The sequence below is a fragment of the Ambystoma mexicanum genome, chromosome 4q, assembly GCF_040938575.1.
Source record: "Ambystoma mexicanum isolate Mex_15411 chromosome 4q, UKY_AmexF1_1, whole genome shotgun sequence".
Taxonomy (NCBI): domain Eukaryota; kingdom Metazoa; phylum Chordata; class Amphibia; order Caudata; family Ambystomatidae; genus Ambystoma; species Ambystoma mexicanum.
In genome coordinates this window covers 1182864308-1182889749 of record NC_090928.1, presented here as the reverse complement: position 1 = coordinate 1182889749, position 25442 = coordinate 1182864308, and the positions used below count along the sequence as shown (strand labels likewise).

The following is a 25442-nucleotide window of genomic DNA, read 5'->3' as shown; positions in this document are numbered from 1 at the left end:
CGTTCTTATCTTCCGAATTTATATATACCATGTGCCCACATGGGCTTAGAGCACTGAACCTGTTAGAAATACTAGAACCAATACGAAGGGCATTTTCAGGCTCAAAGCAGGACATACTAGACACGTAGACGGTGGGCGTGGTTTAGCATTGCCTCGTGAGGGGAAAACTGCACGATGTGATGTATTCGTTGGCTAGAGATAGAGGAAATGTCTGTTCGCATGTTCTTTTTCTGAATCCAGTTATTGGGAGCATTTTCTTCTTGGGAAGAAGGAATCATTGTATAATATTCACATGCTTGTGAAGATTGTAATGCTTTCCTACTAAAGAGGTTGAAACTCAACTGCTTTTGACAAAAATTATTCAGTGTAAATTGATTTTGTGCTACAATGTCTGGAACATATCTAAGAGACATCAAAGTAGGGATATATCTTCCATACCATAGGGGGTAATAGGAGCGGGTCAGGGAGGTAAAACACACTGGAGGGAAGTGGAGAACAAAGAAAAGAGGAGGGGGACACATTGTGAGTGCCAGTGAGGAAGGGCAAGTCTTTTTAATTTCAACATTTTCCCATTACCGCAGGAACCTACAAACATTACGTTACATTGGGAATTTGCATACTCTGGCATGATTATCATAGGAATAGGAAGAGGGTATACTGTGTTTTTACACCGGCACAGATCACATTTAGTAGGTAGGGGGAAAATGGTCCTGGGGATTAATTGGTGAAACGAGTACAATAGAAACAGAGGTGGCCAGTGGAATACAATAGAAACAGCCGTGGCAAGTGAACCCTTTCTCTTGCACTTTTATTATTTGTTTCTCTTTACCAGTTCTTTAGTTTATGGCCAGTCCATTGTTCTGTTCACAGGAGACCTGGCCCATTGTCTTGCAACATTCTATGGAGTCCCCTCCATATGAGTTGGTAGTCCTTTTAGTTTGTGATCCAGGTTATGTGTTACAGTAAGCACAAAGCACATTTATATTTTCTTAACCGGTCACTTGGTCCTTGGTGCGTATGTCTTTATTTTGTTTACCTACATCTGACAAGTAATGTATTCCCATCTAGCAGGGCCTCTAATTGGGCCAGTGGTTTATCTATTTTTACCCCTTCACTACCCGGTATACATTATTCAATCCAGGGCTAATACAAGCACTTTTGGAACCTGGGGCACAGACATCTTTGGGAACCGCTTTCCTCCGAACCAAATGAATTAAAGGTGCCAAAGTATATGGATGTTCCCACCTCATCGCAATCACAACCTATAGCTTGATATGCTGCCTGGCACCGATCAAAATAAGCATGGGTCCTCCCTTTGAGTCCCCTAACCCTCTTCATTCTTGCTGTAACCGGAATGATAAACACGTATCATTTCAAGGGCAACATTCGCAGTCCACGACAAGGGTACTTGCGCTCTAGCAGAGCTACAAGGCACGTTTCACCAATAGCAGCCACGAAGAAGGTGCGCCGGCCAGAGTTTAAATTCAGGACACAGATTGGATGGAAAAAGTGCACATGATCCAGAATAGACAGACACCTCAGATTAGCTGCCTCACAGAATGCAAAAGTACTCCCGCATGGATACTGGAGACCAGTTGGAAGCAATGAGAGAGCTACACATACCATAGCATAGATAGTGGATGAAGATTATAATATACCAGGAGTGTGTCCATATCCAAATGGACTGAGATTAGAAGAGGGACATGGTTTTCAAATAGTGTTGCTGTTATAGAGCAAAGGAAAAAGTGTCCCTGGTGTGTAATATAGCAGTGCTCAATATTGATATGACATCACACTATAGGGCGACAATTTTGAAAGGTTTATGGACTGGCATTTTTGACAAGTTAGGAGATACAAGATTACTTGAGATGCCCAGGATCACACATTGGTTAAGAGGTGACGCTGGGATTTGATACAACTGCAATTTATGCCCTTTACCGCTTTCTTTTCCAGACATTACCATGAACTAAAACTATCCCATTTTATAGTACTGACTTGAAAGGTACACAAATAACAACCAGCCTGACATGACCATCTTTAAAACAAAATGTTATTACTGTTTTTGAAAAATGTGAATTTTTCTAGCTTCAATTTATAAACGTGTGGAAAAAAAATCGGAATTGTAGAAAAAAGCAAACCATTTTTTGTGTCAAATGAGAAGACCTTAACATCTGCTTGCCAGGGCCCTGCAATAATCTGGTCCACTTTCTTCTGTTTTAAACCTCTTCCACTGAAATGGCCTACAACAATGCTACCTGCATGTGAGGAGGCAAACCAGAAGACAGCACAGTAAAATCAGTTATTGTATTAATCGACCAAATAAAATAAAAAATAAAAAATCAGTCATATGATGATTTGTCCGGGATCACTGTATCGTCTGCTGTCAAAGCCAGGTGCAATCATGAAAGCTTTGATTCCATGGTCTTGAATTTGTTTACCTAATCACCACTCCGGACTCACACTTTATGCTCATCATTGAAAATGGATGCCTATGTTTTACAACTCCTCATCTGAACAAACCAATTTCTAGACCTTCACAACACTGATGCTATGTTTATTTTATAGCAACCACTATCTGCATACTTTATTGATAATAACCTGTATATTGTACCATAGAGAACATAGAAAGCATTACAGGATGAATTCATGAGAACAGAATGTACTTGCCATTTTCAGTCAGGCAATGGGTTTAGAGCCTCACTGGCACCCCATAAAATGTCCTGACATGTTATTTATGTTTGGTGAACAAAGGGAACGGACTTCTTCAGCACAAGCAGCCTTCTGGGGCACCCCTCCAAAGTGGGGGCTCGGAGGAAGTGTCCCCTTTGCCCTCCAATAAAAACATCTCTGATTCAATCCAACAGTTCTCCTATGTAAAGGCAACCTACTCCACTTCTGTCTCTACTCTCTGATATTTCCTCCTTTTGTAATTTATTTCTGTACGAAATGACACCTTGTTGAGGTCATAACATTTCCAAAGATTTGTTCTCATTACCCTCGCTTGCTGAGCATGGTGGAAAAAAGGAACACTGAAGGCACTGGGCGTGATCTGCTCTGTATGTAGGGCTTATGAGGCCACTTCCGAAGCCATGGATTTGGAGCTTTTGGAGGGGCAACCCCAAGTAACACTACTCTCCCTGCTGCATCTGCTGCATAAAGTTTCTGATGACATATGCCACTACAGGATGAATGTCTAACATGAATAATCTGTGGGAGGAAAATTAATCAGAAACAACATTTCCCGAGGTAAGTAATTTGTCTTCTATTTGCAGTGCCCAAATGGTCTTCATACAAGTGCATAACACCTTACACTAGTTACATTATCATGTGTAAAACCTTTTTGCTCATTTGTCAGAGTCATTCATAATGTAAGCACAGTAACACAGCATACCTCGCACATTCTTCAAACATCATGTTTGCAATAATTCAGCAAATATTATTTTCCCCCTTCTTTTGTCAACTTATGCCAGAGACATTTGTAAAGTGGTGGCACCGTGAATTGTCAGTTGTATTAACCAACATTAAAGATTACAATGAATCACAACTGTGTCAGTTCAACTAGGTAAAAATTAAAGCTTTCCTATTTTTCTTCGCCTACTGATAACAGGAACTGGAATCAGAAAGAATTCAGCTTCTAGAAGATGTTACATTCAATAAGCGAAAAATGAAAGAATTGGAAGACAACCTTCTCTATAAACTCAGTTCTACTAAAGGTATGCTTAACTCTTTTCTATTCAATATTTAAGAATTAAATGCTATGATATGACATGGCATGTGTAACGCGCCTATTCACAATTGTTTCAAGGTACGACGAGGCAAGGAAGGGAGGACAGAGACAACAATCTTACTAGGCCAAGTGACATTGAGATTGCGCAAGAGCTGGGGAAGGGGGAGCAGAAAAGTGCCAGGGGAAAGGGGAGGGGGCAGTGCTGTACATGGTATCAAAACAATAACAAGACGTGCAGCCAGCGGGTGGCAGGTGCAAGGGTAGGTGCAGACAGCAGGTGTCCAAAAGTGCAGGTAGGGGGAGTGTAGGGTTACAGATACAGATCCAAGTGCAAGGGATGCCGGGAGGCAGTGCGGGTGTGCAACTGGGTGGGCAGAGACCTGGGCTTGAAATCAGAGATTAGCCAGGTGACCAGTGCAGTATCAGACAGGAAATCTGCAGGGGAGAGGAAGAGAGAAGGCAGAAGCAAAGAGGAAGGTCTTGAGATGCTTCCGGAACCAGTTTCAGAGAGGCAGGGAGTCCGTTCCAGAGGGCGGCCGCAGTCGAAGAAAGAGATCTACCAACAACTCGTTGCTTGGAGAAGCGACTGACCCTGAGGGAGCTGGAGTTGGAGGAGCGAAGAGCTCGAGTAGGAAGGTATTTTACGAAGAGAGAGTTAGTGGTATTGAGGACCCAGGCCCCAGAAGGCCTTGAGGACAATGCAGAGGGTCTTGAACTTAATACTTGCAGCCACTGGGAGTCAATGCAGGGATTTCAGTGCTGGAGAGATACGATCCCTGGGCTTACACCAAATATCTGGCATTGTCGATATGAACTGCTTCAAGATGCCTTATGAAGGACACCACTTTTACTGTTTGTATTTGTATTTTATTTATTTGTAGCGCGCGCCAGGCCCAGGGGCATCCGGGCACGAAAACTTAGTAACATATTTACATATATTCAACAACATACACATTGCTTATTTGTCCTATTTACGTATATTCCAGAAAATGTACAAGTCAACAGTCGGGCTAAAATATACAATAAAGTACAAAAGTGATCACAGTAAGTGGTTGTCGTATGAACACAGTTAGGGGAGGCAAAAATTGTAGGTAGGCAGGTGGCTCCGATGAGTGCCCCAAGTGGCGGCTCCCTCAGATTTGAGCATAAAGCCAAGATTTGGTTTTAGCTTTGAAAGAATTGAAAGAAGGCTCAGCCCTAATATCATATGGAAGGGAGTTCCAAAGCTTCGAGGCCAGAACAGGGAAGCTTGCGCCCCTGGCTGTTTGGAGTTTAAATCTTGGCAAAGATAGGCAGTGTAACTGGGCAGTTCTTTGGGGTCGGGAGGAAGTATGCAGGGAGATACGGTTAGAGAGGTAGAGGGGGGCCTTGTTGGTCAGGCATTTATGGGTAAGGGCAAGTGATTTCAGCGCTATTCTGTGTTTGACAGGGAGCCAATGCAAGTTGGTCCTTATATCAGATATGTGTTGGTTTCTTGGAATATTTAGCGCCACTCTAATGCCGTTATTCTGGGTAATTTGCAGTTTGTTCAGGTTGGACTGGCAAGTCCCCAAGTAAAGGGCACTGCAGTAATCGATCTTAGCCATGACAAGCGTTCTAGCAAGGATGATGCTGTTGGGGGTGCTCAGGAAAGGTCTGCAATGCGCAATGAGTTTGCATGTATATGCCGACGCTGATCTAACGGCATCAGTTTGCCTTGTCAGGGACAAGGTGGAGTCAAGATAGACGTCCAGGGTTTTTGTATCCTTAGACACTTTAATGTCATTGCCATCAATGGTGAAGAACTGATACAAGTGATCTAGTTTATTAAGCCGTTGAGCGGAGCCCAAGATGAGGAGCTCCGTCTTATTGTCATTGAGGCAAAGTTCGTGTTGGGCCATCCAAGCCTGGATTACCACGTATACTTCGTCCAGTGCCTTGGTATCTGCAATATGATCACCTGTGATGGATGGGGATGAGTATTTGGGTGTCATCAGCATAGTTAGTGTAAGAAACACCGAGATAATCAAGCACATGAAAGAGTGGCTTGGTGAACACATTGTAGAGTGTGGGAGACACACAAGAGCCTTGTGGGACCCCACATTGGATTGGGGCTGGGTCCGCAGCCGCTGAGGGTGAGAAAACCCTCATATATCTGTTGCTGAGAAAGGAGCTGATCCATGCAGTGGCTGAATCAGAGAAGTAGGCGGCGGAGCGGAGCTGTTGACACAGGATTTTGTGGTTGACCAGGTCGAAGGCCGCAGACAAGTCTAGGAGTATAGTAGTAAGGCTAGTTTCCCATTATCTTTCAGGACTTCGATTTGAGTTTTCAAGTCTAACAATGCCGTTTCCGTTCCATGCCTGGGGCGGAAGCCAGATTGTCTTAGTCCAAGGAGGTTGTTGAGTTCCAAGTAGTCTTGAATCTGCAGGTAGGCCGCGCGATCAAGAATTTTGAGCATGAACGGGACAGTTGTAATCTGCCTGTAATTGGTTGGTATACACAGGTCTAAGGAAGGATTTTTTAGCAGTGGGATCACCCATGCATCCTTAAGATTGTCAGGAACAATACCTGTTTTGAAGGAGGAGTTGTTAAATTCCGTTATGAAGGGGACAAGGTCGTGCGCCGACTCTTTGATGATGGAGGCAGGGCAAGAATCACCATGGCAATTTGTCGGTTTAATTCTATTGATAATGACTTCCACTTCAGCAATGGTGAGTGGAGAGAAGGCAAACGGTTTGATAGTAGGTGCTGCTAGAGGGGGAGTCGTGATAGGAGCATGCTGGCGGTTATCCTGCTTCAATTCGTTTTGTTTAACTTTAATTTTAGATTGGAAGGAAGCCATTTTATTCAAAAAGGCTGACTGGATATTAGCACACCAATTGCTATCTTTGATACATGTGTCAGGAGGTGTGGCCGGGGATTCCAGTTCCTTTAAGATCTTGAATAGTTCTCTAGTATTCGAGTCGGCTTGCGTGAAACGGGTATTGAATGAGTCTTTTTTGGCAAGGTAGATGGCTTCTTTGTAGTTACGGTTGGCTAGGATAAGGCCATCCTTGTGGGCATCTGACTGATGGCTTCTCCAACGGTTTTCCGTGCAGCATTTAGTTTTGCAGAGCGCTCTTAGCTGCGATGTAAACCAGGAATTAATTAGAGCACAAGCAATTCTCAGTCACAGCTGCTTCCTTTCACATCATTTTGGCTTTTCCTGCTGTGCTGAAATTACCACAATTGCGAAGCCGTGAGAGAGTTTTCTGGCACTGTCCTTCGTTCAATTTATCTTAGGTCCCATCTCCCATTTACAGCCTCGGATGAAGAGTCGGTTTAGACTCGAAACACGTGTCAGGCTACTTTTCAAATAAATCCATCGGACTTATAACCACATCTCTCTTCAATTACTTGCAACACATGCATATATTGCACTCTTGGGCGCAGTGCGACTGAGAATTGCCCGTGCTCTAATTGTTTCCACAACAGTAGGTTGTACTTGGCAGTACTCCCACACCTATCAGGCACCTGCAGCCTATGTGCACTCTTAATATTTATTCATACAAGCGCTGTGGTTTTGTGACTTTTTCTGCCAAACCTATGTTTTTCTTAAACCAGGAATTAAGGTGCGTGTGCTCTTTTAGGCTTTCTCATTTTGATAGGGGCAATAGAGTTTAGAACTGAAATCATTGCTTGATTGTAGGTATCAGCAAGGATGGAGGGATCAGAACCGGAGTATGTGACCTTATTTAGGGCGGGTAGTAAGAGAGGGAGCAGTTTCTCTTTAGTTATATCTTTTTTGTTTCTGGTGGGTATGGCGGGAGCCAGAGTGGGAGGGTGGCGTACGGCTGAATCAAGAGTGAAGGTGATGATATGGTGGTCAGACCATAGGCAAGGTGAATTAGATATTACATTGATGTTGCAATTGGTGTCAGCTAGCCAACCAAGTGTCCTGCCTTTGATGTGGGTAGGTTCTGCGATATGCTGAGTGAATCCAAGGTTAGTTAGGGTATTGGCCAGGTCAATGGCGGCAGGGTCATTAGGGTCGCGGAATCCCAGATTGAGGTCTCCTAGGAGAATGATTTGCGAGTTGGTCTTAGATTTGTCCAGTAATAAGGTAGAGATGTCATCCACAAAGGCAGAGGCTGGGCCGGGTGGTCTGTAGATAAGGTGTATGGTGGCCATTTGGTTGGGCGTTATGGGTAGTTTGACTGAGATGAGCTCCACCGACTTTAAATTGGCATTGGGTACAACTCTGAGGCCAAGTGTATTTTTGGGGATAAAGGCATCCCTCCCCCCCCCCTCTGAATTGGGCAGTGTTGCGGTCACAGCACGTAATGCTGTAATCTGGAGGTATGGCAAGTGATAGTGTGGGACCAGAAGCTGCAGGTAACCAGGTCTCCGATATGGCGATAAAGTCCAGCTCTTGAGTTGTAATCAAGTCAGCAATGTCAAGTGCGTGGGCTGTGATCGATCTTGCATTAATAAGTGCGCCTTTGAGTTGAGTATCTTTGGCTGCTAGGGCTACAGTTGTAGGGTTGTTGCAAGTAGGGCGTGTGTATGTGGCAGGGGGGCTGAGACTAGATAAGGTGGGTTTAGGCAGGGTGTGGGCCGAGACGTGTTTCTTCACATGGCAGAACCTAGCTCATAGTCTCTTATTTCTCGCGGGGATGTCACAAGGTTGATTCGGTGTTGGTTTCTTTGGGAAGTGTTCTAACCAAAGTGCAGGTGCATTAAGGTACTGGTTGGTGGAGGTAGCGATTTGATTGTGCTCATTGGTCGCTGGCAGGAGACAACCTATAATGTATCAAGGTGAGTGCAGTATTTGATAGTGAACAGAGAATGCTGATGCGACGGTGGGTACAGGTGGGCAGGTGAGGCGGAAGGGTGGTGAGGGTATGGGCAGCTTTACTGCGAAGGACAGGTGCGAGAACAATAGAAGGCCGTGGGTTTATAAGATGCGGGGGCACATGATAAAAAGTAATGTTGTGGGTGCAGCTGGAGAACCAAGGGACAGTGTTTACTTCAGGGTTCAAGGCAGGCAAGTTGAAAGCTAAAGGGGCAAACAGTCAGACCAAACGCTTCAGGACATAAAGGCTAATTTCATGTGAAGGTTTAATAGGTCTATACATATATTCTGCATAATGCATTTTTTTAAATTGTATCTTTTTATTGCATTTAAATCAAAAACTCTTACAGAAACCAAGGTACAGTAAGGACAAGCCTGCACACAGCACATTTGAGAACATTAGCATCATAATGAATAACCAATGCGTCTCAGACAGCAACATCTAATATCCTGTCACCCAATACCCCATCACCCCCCTCCACTCCCTGCACCCACCTCTTCCCTCATGCCCCCATCAGATGCAGCGACCAGAATACCTAGGCACAGTAGATAGAGGGGGCAGAACCAATCAGAACGTAAAACAACAAACCAAAACAGAAGGAGGTACACTTTCCATTGTGAGTGTGGTATTATCGACTGTCAATCCAGTCTATGCCTATGATGAAATATCGGGCTTAAATAAACAAGCCCTCCAGGTCCCAGAATCTGTCGGCCGGGTCGGGAGGGCAGTTCTACGAAAGCAGCTTTGCTCAGCAATGTATATTTTGGTCAAAAGTGTTTGCCATCGCCAAATTGATGGTGGGTGTAGCTTTTTTCAATCCAACATGACGGCCTTGTGGGCTATGAAGAGCACAATGTGAATCGGTCTTTGAGTCAGGACGTCATTGTGCCAATTTTCAATTCCCTGCCCAAATAGCATTGCAATCGGGGCCATCTGAACCGTAATCCCAGGCCACTTTTGACAAGAGCAGCGCTTTCGAAGGGATTGTGTCCTCCGACGTATTCCTTATCTTTGATAATTCGTCTCCAGCTTGCTGGCCTCGGAAATGTTTTCTCTGTAGAGGGTGCTGCATGTCGACGTCCGCCGAGTCGATGTCGCTCGACAGCCACCGTATCGGCGCCGACGTCACCATGCCCATAAATAGCCACGCGCGGCGTCCGTTGCTCAGTTCCGTTTTTCCGCGCTTCGTGGGGCCTCGGAATATCGTTGCTCAGTTCAGTCAGATAAACCTCTTATATTTACTCGATAAAACCAATTCATTCTCGATGGCTTCTTCATCCGAACCGACGACTCTGTGGTCCGGCTTCAAAAAATGTTGAGACTGCGGAAAGAAAATGTCAATAACGGATCCTCACAGGATCTGCTTGTGGTGCTTGGGAGCCGAGCACCATTGTTCGGAGTGTGAGGACTGCATGTCCATGACGGCGAAAGCCTGCAAGGGGAAGCTCGAGAGAGGTAAGTCAGTCAAAACCTCCTCGAAAGTTTCTTTGGCCGAGGCATTCGTCTCCTCGCCGTCGAAAGCATTCCCATTCTAGGTCTCGAAGTACCTCCCACCACTCGTCGAGATCTAGCCGTCGTAGAAGATCCCTTCGACACATGGATCGGCGCCATCAACGCCGTTGTCGAAGGGTTCTTCGACGTATTGGTCGATCGAATCGAAGCCATCGTCGACGCCGACATCGACGCTGATAAAAGAGAAAACCACGGCTACTTCACAGCCAATGGTTATACCAAGAGCCTCCGGCACGACGCCGAGAACGTCGTTGACATCTCGAGTAGGATCCCGATCCACTCAAGTTCTTTGAGGCATCTTCCAGTTTTCTCGACGCCTTTCTCAGCGCCTTCGAAGCCTTTCACATCGGCGCCGACGACATTGACGTTTTCTCGCCCAATAATGACGAGTGTGGCTCCTTCTGCCTTAGAAATGGGTTTTACACCATTTCCGAGGTCAGAGTACCCCAGATTATCTTCAATTTACGAAGAAGGGGAGGATTTTGACCAGGAAAGACCCTTTGGGCTGCAGAGGACCACACCACCTGTTTCAGAGAATTTTACCTCTGAGGAAAGAAAGTTGAAAGACCTACAGGAATCATTACATGAGGCAAGTGGGCTAGACACTTACCCAGAAGTGGAATTTGTAAAACCAGACCCAGGGGAACATGCCGAAACCCCCTATAGAACCCTGATGGAAAGGATTATTGAATTTATGGGTTGGTCCGCGCCTTCACCTGTTTTTCAACAGGATGACCTTACAGACATACTAGACAAAGGTCCACAGGAGGATCCTGTGGTCCCCTTCCATGCAGCCATACAAAGGAAGATTTCATCAAATTGGGAAACTCCTGAGGTTATCCCTGCAGTCAATAAAAGATTGTCAGCCAAGTATAGGGTATCTGCGGCTGACCCTGAATATTTATCAAAACACCCGACTCTAGAGAGCCTGGTGGTTCAAGCGGCAACTTCATCAAGCAGCAGATCCGCTTACCCTACTGTCCCACAGGATAGAGATGACAAAAGGTACGATTCTATGGCAAAATATTATTTTCTGCTTGTAGTATGGCATTGAAGTCCATCAAAGCCACTTGTACGCTCGCCAGGTTCAGTCACACACTGTGGGAGTGTGCTTCATCAGCGGCTGACTGCATACCGGAAGGAGAGGAAGGTAAGCCTTCCTTAACATCATTAAAGATGGCAAAGATGCCATGTGCGAATCTCTTCAAACTGGCATCGATTCCGCTGACAGTATCAGCAGGACCATGGCGGCAAGTACTACAATCCTCAGGCATGCGTGGTTGCGAAAGTCTGGCTTTGCTCCAGATGTACAGGCCAGACTTTTGAATATGCCCTTTGACGGCTCTTCTTTATTCGGTAAAAAGGCTGATGACAGTCTGGAAAAGTTGCAAACATCTAAAGCAGCAGCAAAATCTTTAGGAGCTGCAATCCGCCAAACTCCTTTTCGCCCCCCAGGAACCTTTGGGAGAGGAAAGTCCTTTCGCTATTATTCCGCATTCGGGAAAGGCAGAGGACAGCCGGCTCAAAGAGATCCACCCGAGGTGGACGGGTAAAAAGTACTAAGGCCGCAGCAGCATCAGGTGCCTCTTTACCCTCGTCATCTGCATCAGCCGCCCCCAAACCACTCTGAGGTCTTTCCACACAAAACACCTGTAGGGGGCAGGTTAACTCACCATCTGACGGAATGGCAGGCTATTACGTCAGATGCTTGGGCATTGGAGACAGTTGCCCAGGGTTACTGCCTACCCTTTCTACACATCCCTCAGAGTCATCCACCGGGGCACAGCTCTCTAAAAGTTCTAGATCCGCTCCTCTTGCAGGAAATTGTAGACCTGCTAGAGAAAGGTGCCATAGAACTGGTACCTGTAGCGGAGAGGAACAAGGGCTGGTACTCCCCCTACTTTCTAATACCAAAGAAGGACGGAGGACTGAGACCCATCTTGGACTTACGAGAATTGAACAAGTTCCTCAGGAAGGACAAGTTCAAGATAGTAACTCTCTCTCAGATCCTTCAGGCCCTCCAGATCCAGGACTGGCTGGTATCTCTGGACCTCCAGGATGCTTATTTCCATGTGCCAATCCATCTCAAACACAGGAGATACCTGAGGTTCGCAATTGGCGGCTCTCATTATCAATTTCGAGTTCTGCCATTTGGGCTGACCTCCGCCCCAAGGGTCTTCACCAAGCTAATGTCGGTAGTGGCTGCAAGTCTAAGGAGGGAAGGGATCCAAGTCTACCCCTACCTGGACGATTGGCTGATCAGAGCTGTATCTTCGGAACAAGCTCAGATCCAGCTAGATTATGTCTGCCACTTCCTTCACAAACTGGACTTTTCCCTCAATTTAAAGAAGTCACAGATGATGCCATCACATGGACTCCAGTTCATAAGAGCAGTCCTGTACACTTCCCTGGGAAAAGCCTTGCCACCAGAGATGAGTGTTCAAGATATTCTGCAAATGGTCAACAAGTTTCAAAATGCCTAACATCTCCCAGCCTTCGACTTTTTGAGGTTGCTAGGCCTCATGGCATCCTGCATCTTCCTTGTTCCAGAGGCTCGCCTGAGAATAAGATCTCTCCAGTGGGCACTAAGGACCCAGTGGTCACAATACTCGGGAAGAATGACAGATCTCCTCCGGATTCCGGACAAGGTAGCCCACGACCTTCAATGGTGGGCCTATGCAGAGAACATCTTGAAAGGAGAACTATTTCTGCAACCATGGCCGGAGATAACTGTAGTCACAGACGCCTCACTCACTAAGTGGGGAGCCCATGCCAACGACTTCACCATCAGCGGTCGTTGGTCTCCATCGGAGTCCAGACTACACATCAACCTATTGGAGCTGAGAGCGATCAGACTAGCGCTGAAAGCTTTCCTGCCATCAGTACAGGGGAGAAATGTCCTGATAATGACGGACAACACGGTGGCCATGCACTACCTCAACAAAAGAGGAGGCATAGGGTCACTGCCACTGTGCAGAGAGGCAATGCAGCTCTGGTTTTGGGCAATTCAGGAAGGAATCTCTCTATCGGCAGTCCACCTAGCCGGAGAGAAGAACTTGACAGCGGACGCTCTAAGCAGGCAGAGCACAGTCTCCCACGAGTGGGAGCTAGCTTAGGAAGTCCTTCATGTGGGGAACCCCTCAGGTGGATCTGTTCGCCACTAGCACCAACAGGACGTGCGATCTGTTCTGTTCAAGGGAATTTCCCCCGAGAGGAGCTCTAGGGGACGCGTTCGTAGTGGACTGGGAGTTCCCACCCCTTTACGCATGTCCACCAGTCCCTGTTATTCCTCAAATGATCAGGAGGTTGAGAAGATTCCGGAAAACCATGATCCTAATTGCCCCGGACTTTGTCAGGAGAACGTGGTACCCGGACCTTCTAGATATGTCCATCTGTCCTCCAATCCGTCTTCCACTCAAAGAGAATCTTCTCTCACAGGTTCTCCATCCAGACATCAGAACCCTCATCCTTCACGCTTGGCTTCTGAAAGGGTGAGGTACAAGGATTGGGACCTCCCTGATGACGTCATGGAGGTGTTGCTTTCGGCCAGAAAGCCAGCAACAAAGTCTTTATACCGCTGCCGTTGGAACAAATTTTGCAGCTGGTGTAGAGAAGAGAATATCAACCCTTTTTCATGTGGTACACCAACGCTGTTATTGTTTCTACTCTACTTGGCAAACGCAGGTCTTCAAGTTGGCATTGCAAAAGGCTATCTCGCAGCGCTATCAATCTTCAAGCGCACTGCGGAGGAACCTTCGTATTTCAAACTACCCCTAGTAATACAATTTCTCCAGCACTGGATCTTTCATGGATTCACATGCTTTGAATATTCCCCGTCGTCAGGCTGGGAATCCCCGGTACATTATATATACCCTTTCCCGTAGGAAAACTTTTTCGACGCTTATGCGTCCTATCCACCTCGTTTTGTATCATGCGTGCCCGTGCCGTCAGGACGTCATGATATAAATACAGGCCCCGCCCCCGCGCTCCCTCAGATTTCAACCGTCTTTCAAAGTAGTGGGATCCTCGTGTTTACTACTAGTGAAAACTAGGTTGTTTTTTTATTTTTTTTTGTCTGTTTCGCGTAAGCGAAGTTCAAATTCTGGAGAATTATGTCTGGAAAGGCGTTATTTCGCCCATGTGCAACCTGTGGCCTCAAAAAGGTTTATGAAGGAGACGGCCACATGGACTGTATCTACTGTCTCCACCCGCACCACACGGCGGATACATGTGAGATATGCCAGGGTTTCTCCCAAAAAAACCCTTAAGGACCGAAAAAGAAGGCTGGTCGACTGGCTTAATGACGGAGCGGGTGCCTACCCGGCTTCGGAAGTTGGCTCCACGGCCTCCAGGAGCAAGTCGGAGCCTCCATCGAAGAAGGTGCGGCCAGCAGAAATTCGCGCTGAGGACAAGCATAAGGGGAAACATGCTGGATCCTCCTCATCACATAAAAAGCCCTCCTCCTCCTCATCATCTAAGACGGAGAGGCTAGCGCTGTCTAAATCCTCCTCAGGGGACCGTCCCAGGTCTTCCGTGAGTCGGGAAGCTTCAGCCGGGAAGTCGGCATCGAAATCGACGACAAAGTCTAAGGGCTCGACGACGACGACTTGCTCGTCGACCACGGTGTCATTGACGATGCCTATTACCGTTCAAGCAGCAGCGGTTGGGATTCCTTCGTCGACGGAGACTCAGTCTATGGCTTGGCTGCCTGAGGTCTATGACCCGATCCCCCCTGAGGTCTTACTGCAGCCAGACACGGCCTGCTCGGCGGAAGGGGAAGGTGACATGGTTCTGCAGCCATCGGATTTAGGCTTACGGCCTTCCACGTCGACGACGACGGCGACGAGTGCGAGCGGGGGTATGGTACCTATATCATCCACGTTACTGACCCCCCAGACGGTTTTGTCTCTGGATGTGCTTAATACTCTTCAGAAGCTACTACAGCGGCTGGATACACAGTTCCCTCAACCTGGGACGTCATCGTCACTTTTGCCTGTACCTTCCGTCGACGAGCAAACTTGTACGGCTCGCTCGTCGACGAAACACCCATCGGCTCCCCAGGCGGTGAAAGATCGTCCTCGAGTTCAGGAGGAGGGTGAGTTGTCGGAGTCCGACTCTATACGTGATGACTCGGGGTCAGACATCTCCCTGTCACCGTCGAGGGACCCGACATGGAATTCGGATGTAGAATTGGAGTCTACGAGGAGCCAGACACAGCCATCTCCCCCTGATGATGTGGGAGCCTTCCATGCAATGATGGGGAAAGCGTGTTCCGAATTCGGCTTGATTCCTGAGGAGCAGAGGAAAGACTGTTTCCTTTTTGACCATATGGGTCAAAGGAGAAAATCGGTATTTGCCATCCAATCCTTGACCACGTGTGGCAAGAAGGTCTCAAGACGATGCGCCATCCGTTCTCGGAACCAGCCATAAAGGGACGGATCGAGAAAAAGTTTAAAGCTCCGGAGTCCACTCCAAAATGTCTAACATCACAGCCTCTGTCTGACTCGGTGGTGTCGGCGGCAGCGGCTAGGAAGGCCAGGGTCCAGCAAAAATGTTCAACGCCACCGGAAAGCGAGGCTAGGAGGCAGGACGCATTTGGAAAGAAGGTGCTCTCGGTCGGAGCGACGACAGTAAGAGCAGCCAATTCCTTAGCGATCGTGTCACGATATGATAGGGAAATGTGGCACAAATTAGCCCCTATCCTAGAACACCTGCCAGACGAACACAGGAAAGCAGCTATGTTACTGGTGCGGGACGGCGAAGAGGCCTCGAACCACGCTATTAATATCGCAGTTGACCTAGCAGAGTCTGGTTTCAAACAAATCAACCATGGAGTAGTGCTTCGTCGACAAGCGTGGCTCAAATGTACTACTTTCCGTCCTGAAGTACAGTACAAAGTCCTGGACATGCCATGCGAAGGGGAGCACCTGTTTGGCGAAAAGGTTGATGAAGCGCTGAAAGGGATGAAAGAAGACACGGATACTGCTAGGTCCCTCGGCGCCCTTCAAACGGGTAGAAATTTTCGCTTATGTTGCGAAAAGGGGCGGTAGAGAGAGTTCCTGTGGCACAGGAAGGCCAAGGAGTTTATTCCAGGTTCTTTGTTGTCAAAAAGCCAAACGGCAAATGGAGGCCCATTCTCGACCTGAGGGTACTCAACAAGTGGCTAAAGAGCCAAAAATTCAAAATGCTAAAACTCCAAGAGGTTATCAGATCGGTGCAACCCATGGACTATCTATCATCACTAGACCTTCAGGATGCTTATTTTCACATCCCAATACGCCCACGACACAGGAGATATTTAAGATTCGTCGTCGGGAGAAAGCATTTTCAGTTCAAGGTCCTCCCGTTCGGGCTCAAGTCCTCCCCCAGGACGTTCACCAAGTGCTTGGCCCCTATAGCGGCCCATTTAAGGAAGGATGGTCATCATGTCTATCCATATCTAGACGACTGGCTAGTCAGAGGGTCATCCAAGGAACAAACACGAAACAGTCTACGAGCCACAATGTCCATCTTACAGGAACTGGGCTTCGCAATAAACTTCAACAAGTCCTCAGTAGAGCCTTCGAGGACCTTGGTTTTTCTAGGAGCGGAGTTTCATACACACACAAGCCTGGTGAAACCATCCAGCGAAAGAATTCAGAAACTTCAAAACAAGGCGTCGGAATGGAGATGCGGTACCAAGGTCTCTGTGCGCAAGTACATGTCCCTGCTAGGGACCATGTCGTCCTGCATTCCGTTAATAAACAACTGCCGTCTGTTTATGAGGCCTTGCCAGGAATTTCTAGCGGACCGTTGGGCGCAGAGCAGAGGTCGCTGGTCCGACAGACTGGTCGTCGACGAACAACTAGTTCAAGCACTCGGCTGGTGGAAAGTGTCTACTCATCTAACGAAAGGGATGCCTCTACTGGAACCAGAGTTCCAAAAGACGGTGGTGACGGATGCATCGCTGAGCGGATGGGGAGCTCATCTGGATATGTTACAGGTACAAGGCCAGTGGTCTTTACAGGAGTCCTCCCTGCATATCAACCTGCTAGAACTGAGAGCAGTGCGATGGGCTCTGAAGTCTTTTCTTCCGCAACTGAGGGACTCGGTGGTGCGTGTCATGACGGACAACACCACTACGATGTTCTACTTGAGGAAACAAGGAGGGACACGTTCCAGGTCCCTATCGACGGAGGCACAGAAAATCTGGCATTGGGCCCTGCAACACAACATGCAAATCTTAGCTTTTCACCTACCAGGAGTGAAAAACGTGGAAGCCGATGCCCTCAGCAGAGAAATGAACGAAGTTCACGAATGGGTGCTGAACGACCAACAACTTCAACAAGTATTCAAGGAATGGGGACACCCTTCCATAGACCTGTTTGCAACGAAGAACAACAAGAAATGCCATCAGTACGCAAGCAGATGGCCTCAGCAGGGCTCACTGGGGGATGCGTTCTCATTCCCATGGACGAACAAATTCCTGTACGCATTCCCTCCTTTTCCCCTTGTCCGGAGGACGTTGCAATGGATCCTCAGGTACCCATGTCGGGTAATTCTGGTGGCCCCATACTGGGCCAAACAGGTGTGGTTTTCAGACCTACTACACTTAGCGGCGGCGGAACCGATGAGATTCCAGAAGACCCCCGACCTTCTGTCTCGACAGGAGGGTGTCGTTTGGCATCACGACCCGGACAGCCTCAAGTTGACGGCCTGGCTCCTGACTTCGCCGAATTTGGTCGGCTAACGATTCCGGAGGACTGTCGACGTATCCTGCAAGCGGCAAGAGCACCTTCCACAAACGCCTCATACGCGTACAAATGGAAAAGGTTCTGTCAATGGTGTGAGGATCAACCAGGTTTGGCCCCGCAATCGATTAGGCCGGAACAGCTCCTTCCATACTTGCTGTTATTAGCTCAAATGGGCCTGTCGGTGTCGTCAATAAAAGTACACCTAGCAGCCATTTCCAGGTTTACTCGTCGACGGCACTCGGCACCATTGTTCAGCGACCGCCTGATTAAGCACTTCCTTAAAGGCCTCTTTCGGAGTTTCCCTCCAGAGAAGAAATTTCCACCGGAGTGGAGCCTCAATCTGATCTTAACGTCTCTTATGAAACCTCCGTTTGAGCCAATGTCATCATCGTCTCTAAAGTTTCTGTCGTGGAAATTGGCCTTCCTGGTGGCCATCACTTCAGCCCGACGTATTTCAGAAGTTCAGGCTCTAATGGTGGACCCACCATACTTACGATTTTTCAAGACCAAGGTAGTCCTAGCCACTAACCCACAGTTCATACCAAAAGCTCCTTCGGTGTTTCATAAACACTCTTCTATCGTGTTGCCTACGTTTTTTCCGGAGCCATGCTCGGGAGCGGAGCGCATGCTACACACATTGGATGTAAAAAGGGCTCTCAAGTTTTATCTTCATCGTACGCAACCGTTCAGAGAAACGAGACAGCTGTTTGTGGCCTATGGGTTGGGTGCTAGAGGAAAAGCCATTTCAAAGCAAGGACTATCAAGATGGGTGTCATCTACCATTTCGTACTGCCATTCCAGGGCAGGGAAGCCTCTTCTACGACGGCCAAGAGCTCATTCAACTAGAGCAGCGGCATCGTCGACGGCACTGTGGGCCGGAGTCCCTCTAGGGGACATCTGCATGGCGGCTACCTGGGCGACTACACACACCTTTACCCGCCATTACTGCCTGTCGCAGCAACATGCCGAAGACACCCGGATGGGACAGGCGGTGCTTCGACACCTATTCCAGTAAGGTAAGCCCCGGCTGCGGGGTTGCATCCTGTGGAATTTATGACTGTATGTGGTCCGTTTTTTCCTATGTAAACTATTACTGATGTATACATGATCTTAGGGAACGGCCTTTTGCGAAGAAAGTATATGGGTTTGCATGCACACCTCCTCTTGGGGGTAGTACTGCTATGTAATCTATTCAAAGCATGTGAATCCATGAAAGATCCAATGCTGGAGAAGGGAATAGTTTCTTACCTGTAACTCCATTTCTCCAGCATTGGTATCTTTCATGGATTCACATGCGCCCACCTGCCTCCCCTGATCATGCAAACCGGTTCCCCCACTACTTTGGGGGCCGAAATCTGAGGGAGCGCGGGGGCGGGGCCTGTATTTATATCATGACGTCCTGACGGCACGGGCACGCATGATACAAAACGAGGTGGATAGGACGCATAAGCGTCGAAAAAGTTTTCCTACGGGAAAGGGTATATATAATGTACCGGGGATTCCCAGCCTGACGACGGGGAATATTCAAAGCATGTGAATCCATGAAAGATACCAATGCTGGAGAAATGGAGTTACAGGTAAGAAACTATTCCCTTCTCAAGGGATTAACTAATGTTTATCCTCCAAGACCGTTTCAAGTTCCTTTATGGGACTTAAATTTAGTCTTACTCCCTTCGAACCACTCCACTCTTGTTCGCTGAGATTTCTCACTCTTAAAACTGTCCTATTGGTAGCACTAACATCTGCTAGGAGGGTGAGTGAATTACAAGCTCTTTCTTGTAAACCCCCCATACAATTTTCCATAAGGACAAAGTTGTCCTACAGGTGAAGCCTAATTTCCTCCCAAAGGTGGTTTCTGAATTTCACATCACTCAGAAAATACCTTACCTTCGTTCTACCCTCCTCCCCATCCGGGGAAAGAGGAAGAAAGGCTACATAGGCTGGACCCAAGGCGAGCTCTAAGCTTTTACATCAGCAGACTGGCTAGGATTAGGCAAGCAGACCAACTGTTTGTAGGATACTCAGGTCACAAGTTGGGACTACCCATAACAAAACAGACCATTTCCAGGTGGATTATTTTGGCCATTCTGGAATGTTACAAACTGGCAGAGAAAGAGCCACCCCAAAATCTTAGGGCTCATTCAACCGGGGGTATCGCAGCCTCTTCGGCCCTTCAAAGAGGGGTACCGGTCCGAGACATATGTGCGGCTGCCACATGGTCGTCCGCACATACATTCACAAGATTTTACAACCTGGATTCCTCCACTAGTCAAGAGACCAGATTTGGCAAAGCCGTATTACATTCGGTTCATTCCTAAAAGGGATACATGACATTCTTACTCCCACCTCCAATTACATGCCACTGCTATGGGAGTCTATCAAAGATAAGGAATACGTCGGATGACACAATCTCTTCGAAGAACAAGTTACTTCTTACCTTGTAACGTTCTTTCGATGGGATGTTCCTCCGACGTATTCCTTATCGCCCCTCCCATCCAACCCCTCAGTAATACTTCCCTTGTGGTTGCAGTTTACACTCCTTCAAGGTCAATAACCAATTCAGGCATGACTTATCTTATGCTACAAAACTGAACGGAGCAACGGACGCCGCGCGTGGCTATTTATGGGCATGGTGACGTCGGCGCCGATACGGTGGCTGTCGAGGGACATCGACTCGACGGACGTCGACGCGCAGCGCCCTCTACAGAGAAAAAATTTCCGCGGCTAGCAAGCTGGAGACGAATTATCAAAAATAAGGAATACGTCGGAGGAACTTCCCATCGAAAGAACGTTACAAGGTAAGAAGTAATTTGTTCATCTGTGGGCACTGCCAGAACAAATGGCCCATAGACCCGATTCTGCCACAGCCGCGCCAACACTCGGCCATCAAAGTGATGCCCATGTTGTAGAGTCTGGCATAGGGAGAAGTAGACCCTCTTTAGAATTTTAAATTGATCTATCTTTATCGCAAATTGGAAGACACTTGCGTAATTATCGTAAAAAAGTCATACACATCCCCCACTGTAATTTCCACCCCAGGTCCACACTCCACATATCCGCCATGGTCATATTTCTTTTATAGTTGTTGTGCATGCTAAGGGCATATATGGTTTTGAGTCTGGGCTATTCTGTGGGATCTCTTAATATCTCTCTCTCGCATATAGAGGGCTCTGCCAGCATAGTGTCTCCATAAGGTGCGGCAATAGCAGAGTGAAGCGTCCGGTATTGCTGCCAGTCATTATCTGCCATCCCTAGTGTTGCCCTAACCTTGGTGAAGGGAATGAGAGTGTCATCCACAAATAGGTCCATCAGCCTGACGTCCCCCCAATGAGTCTGTTGCAGTGCGTGTATCCGTTCTGAGCTGCCATATGAGAGTAAGGTATGAAACGAGATCCACTGAGGGGCTATCCGTACATTAGTGCCAGTGATCCTGTGCATATTGTGCCATTGCTCTAGTGTGGGGCCTATTATGGGATGTCGTGTAAGGGTCTTCAACGAATGGCTAGCGGGGATCGCTAAGATCCCACTGGGTGTGAGTGGAAGGAGGGCCTGAAGTTCATCGGGTTTAGAGGCCTGCGGAATATGTTTATTTACTCTAGCCCTTTTTCCCCTCCATATACATTTCGTCGCCTGCCAATCAAACTCATGAAACTGTTGTCTGGTGGTGGGCATCGTAGCATGAATGCTAAGTAGACCAATTTGGGCATGGAGTTCATTTTAATGGCGTTAATTCTCCCGTTGAGGGAGAGCTGGATGGTGTCTCATGAGTCCCTGTCTCGTCGGATTCTGTCTAATATAGACATGTAATTTGAGGCTGCCAGCGTCTGAATTATGAGGCAAATTCACATCCCCAGGTATTTTATGGATGTCTGATCGCAGCGGCATGGCCTCTGACTTTTACCAGTTAACGCTATAACCGGCCACACGTCCATATCCATGTAATATCTCTGAAATGCGGGGCAGGCATCTAGCGCAGTGACTAATATTTAGAAATATATTGTCGGCATACAGCAAAACTGTGTTCCTCCGGTCCTTTGACTATGCCGGACCATCCATCATCCCCCCTATGTTTGGCGGCCAATGGCTCGATCGCCAGGGCGTAGAGTAAGGGTGAAAGTGGGTCACCCTGTCGGGTCTCTGTGTTCAGGGTGAAGGGGTCAGAGGTTCACTACCTGAGTGGGAGGGGTTATGTCGATCAATATCGGGCTGCAGAGCTATGTTCAAGTCACCCCCCCATCAGTGTCAGACGGCCCATAAACGTTGCAAAGGTAGCAAACGCATGCACAAAGAGCCCAGGCGTGTCAGTCGTGGGGCCATATATGTTTAAGAGAGTGATGAGCTGGCTATGGAGCAGGCCATGTAAAAGAACAAATCGCCCCTTCTTTTCAGCTTCTGTAGTAAGTATTCTGATATGGACCCTTTGCACCAGGATCGATACACCCCTCTTTCCATGCGAGTGGGAGTGAACCGCCTCCCCCACCCATCCCCTACACAGTTTTATCGATTCATGAGCATATAGGTGCGATTCCTGCATGTAAATTGCACATCAGGTTTAGCAGGCGCTGCCGCTATATAAATGCAAAATATTATTATTATTATTATTATTATTATTATTATTATTATTATTATTATTATTATTAATAGGAGGCCCTAGTCCTTGTACATTGAGTGTGGTAATCTAAAACCAGTGGTTGTTCAGACATATCCAAAGCCCCAGCAAGGGGCAAACAATCCCAACATGCTCATCCCCCCATCCCAAGGACATGTGCAGGCTCGGATACTATGGAGCTTAGGGATATCTCAGCAAGTGTTTCCCCCCCCTAACCACCCAAACAGAAAAACATTGGAATCTAAAAACCTGACTCCATTACAACTCTTAGAAAATAGTAGAGCCAATGCGAGGTAGTAGTAGGCAGGGGCAACTTCATTGCCACCGTCCACATCCCTGCATTTCTGCACTCCCCGGTTGGGAATGTCAGTCATAATGCCTGAGCAAAGCCAGAGCACAGAAACAAATAGGTTAGGGACCAGAGATTTCCCCCGGGTGACAAGCCCAATATAGCGGCTGCTCCCAGCACACCAGTTTCAGGGATTTTAGCAATCAAGCAAACAAGTCAATGTTATCATGTCCATCTCTAGCGGCCAAGAGGCGGTTTTGCGTCAATCTCATGCTCTTGTCATGCGATAGTGTTCCCTAGATCCAGGAAAGCATAATGTTCATGCAAGGGGGGCACATGGTGTCCCAGTGGAGGAGCACATATTGCTACCAATCATCCTACTAGGATCACTTCACCAGATCTTCTTGCCGTCGTCCCTATCCTCTTGGCTTCCTGCCTGCCTTCTTCCAGCCTTCACGAGATCTTGTTTGCCAGATGTGCACAGGACTGTGTGTGTGTCTCATCCGGTTGTGCCAGTTGCTTCACCACAGGGGTATATTCCGTGGTGATCACGTCTCGATGTTTAAAAAAATGCCATACTTCCGTGAGATCTTCGATTGAGTGCCATTGGCGGTTCAATTGGATGGACCATACTGCAGGAAACTTGAGATTGTTTATATTCAGACCCTTTCAATGCTTCGAAGAGTGGGTTGAAGGCCCTCCTGCGTTTGAACACTTCGAGAGGATAATCATTAAATATACGTATTGTGTTATTCTCCACTCGAATAGTCCCAGCCTCCCGGTAGGCTCTGAGTATGACCAGTCTGTGCTGGAAATTCAGTAAATGCATTGTGATGATACGTGGGCGATCACCAGTTGGAGGCTTGGGAATGGGGGCCCTGCAAACTCTCTCAATGATGTAGGATCAGGGGCTGTACAGATGTAATTTGTCCTGCAGTAGACCATAAACAAAGCCCTCCAGGTCACTCACATTAGTGTTTCCAGAAGGACGACCGGGCGTAGGTTGTTGCACCATGATCTTCCATTTTGTCCCCTAGACGTTGTACTTATATAATGAGTCCGTCCAGATCCAAATTTGCTGTATCACAGTTGTCTGCAGCTTGCTAATACGTTGTTCATTGTCCGCAATTTTGTCATCCTGAGCCTTCATCCGTGTGTTGACCTCCTGGATCTCCCTCTTGATATACTTGACTGTGGCGTTGGTCTCTTGCATTCGCTGGCCAATAAACTTAATTTCCCCCTGGATCGCTTGTAATTGCATTTGGATATCCATTCTTAAGCTGTGCCTGGCAGATCTACGGAGTGGTGTATTGATGGGGAGTTGCTGACTTCCCCACTATCGGAATCCGAGAACCCTGGCACGTGTTGCATACCCTTGTGTCCACAGTGCTTGCAGTGGAGTAGCACCCAGATTTGTGTCCCGCTGGATGCGTGATATCAGGGGTTAACTTGCTCAGTTAGTATGCCAACCTCAGGTCTCTATGCCAACAGGCCAGGCAGCATATTGACAATGGCCGCCCAATTCTGAGCAGGTGACTAGACAGATGCCTGTATCAGTAGAGTTAGCTGTCCAGAGCTGTCCCCAAGCCTCAGCTCGGCCTGCCATCTGCGTATAAGGGGAGAGCAGCAGCAGATCCTGGAGTGCATGCTACTTTAATGACATGTTGCCAGCATAGTGTTGAAGAGATATTGGCCAGCAGCTAGTGGTGTCTCCATGAAAGCAGTATAAGCGCAGTATGTCTGGCATCCACAATCGTTGCAAGCCTGCAGCATGGCCTTCAGAGTTGAAATTGTGCAGGCCAGATTCTAATTACCATGCAGAGATGATGTGCCAGCATTACATTGCACCTGGCCAGTCTTGACACTTCCTCCGCCTATGGCAGTCATGCACACTCAGTATGGTCACACCGGCCGCTGGTGGGCGCTGCCGTGGTACGGGCTGTGATTTGCAGTGCTTTATGACGTGCCTCTGGTTAGCAGTGTGGGGACTCTAGGGCTGGGTGGTGCATAGCAGTGGTCATTCTGCACAACATGACTCTTAACAAGCACCAGGCACACATATAGGCAGAAGAATGCCGGCTCATTGGGATGTCTAGTTTACATATTGGCATGCGTGAGTATGTTGTGTTGAAGGCTGGTGAGCAACTACATTGGCCCCCACTCTGGGGTCGCCTGGTCCGTGTTGCCTTGCTGGCTCGTATCATGCCTTGTCGGGAGCGCATGACGTATGGCGGGAGCAGGGAGAGTGATTGTACAGTGTGGGAAGCTGCAGCAGTCTCTTTCCCTGCTCTGTACAATGCGAGGTTGGCGTCTCTCAGCCACGGCCTCATGGAGCAGTCGGTGGGGCCCAGTCTCTGCCCGCTCCTGCCATCTTTGGAGCTGCGACCCCTCTAGTCCGGGCGTCCGGCGCTGTCTGTTGGACACCATAGGCAGGCGGCTACAGATCTCTTCCTTTGTGTCACCTATCATTTCTGGCAATCACAGAGCCCAAGCTGAGCGGGCCAGCACTCCCCCTGTCCCGTTGCTGAGCACAGCTTTCCCCACAGCACTCTGTATGCTGTGCAGAGGTATCCCTGCCTCCGGCACTTTCAGTAGCTGTGCACAGGAAGCTACCTGCCTCCATGCTCAGATTAACAGTTCCATCATCAGCGGTCCAGTGATCCGGGGCAGGCCATCCACAGAAGCCCCCAATTTCTTACCACAATCAGGCACTCTCTGGGGTCATTTCTGCAATGAGGTGTATTTATGTGCAGTCAG

The 25442-nt window shown here is 47.9% G+C and overlaps 1 protein-coding gene across 1 annotated transcript in view; it reads left to right on the top strand.

Moving 5' to 3' along the window:
* The window catches only part of DNAH8 (dynein axonemal heavy chain 8), an 8835797-nt gene that overhangs the window by 7913024 nt on the left and 897331 nt on the right, over positions 1–25442 (top strand). The window contains exon 77 of the mRNA XM_069608756.1: positions 3608–3713. Coding sequence (XP_069464857.1) covers positions 3608–3713 — 106 coding nt within the window. The remainder of the gene's footprint in view (positions 1–3607; positions 3714–25442) is intronic.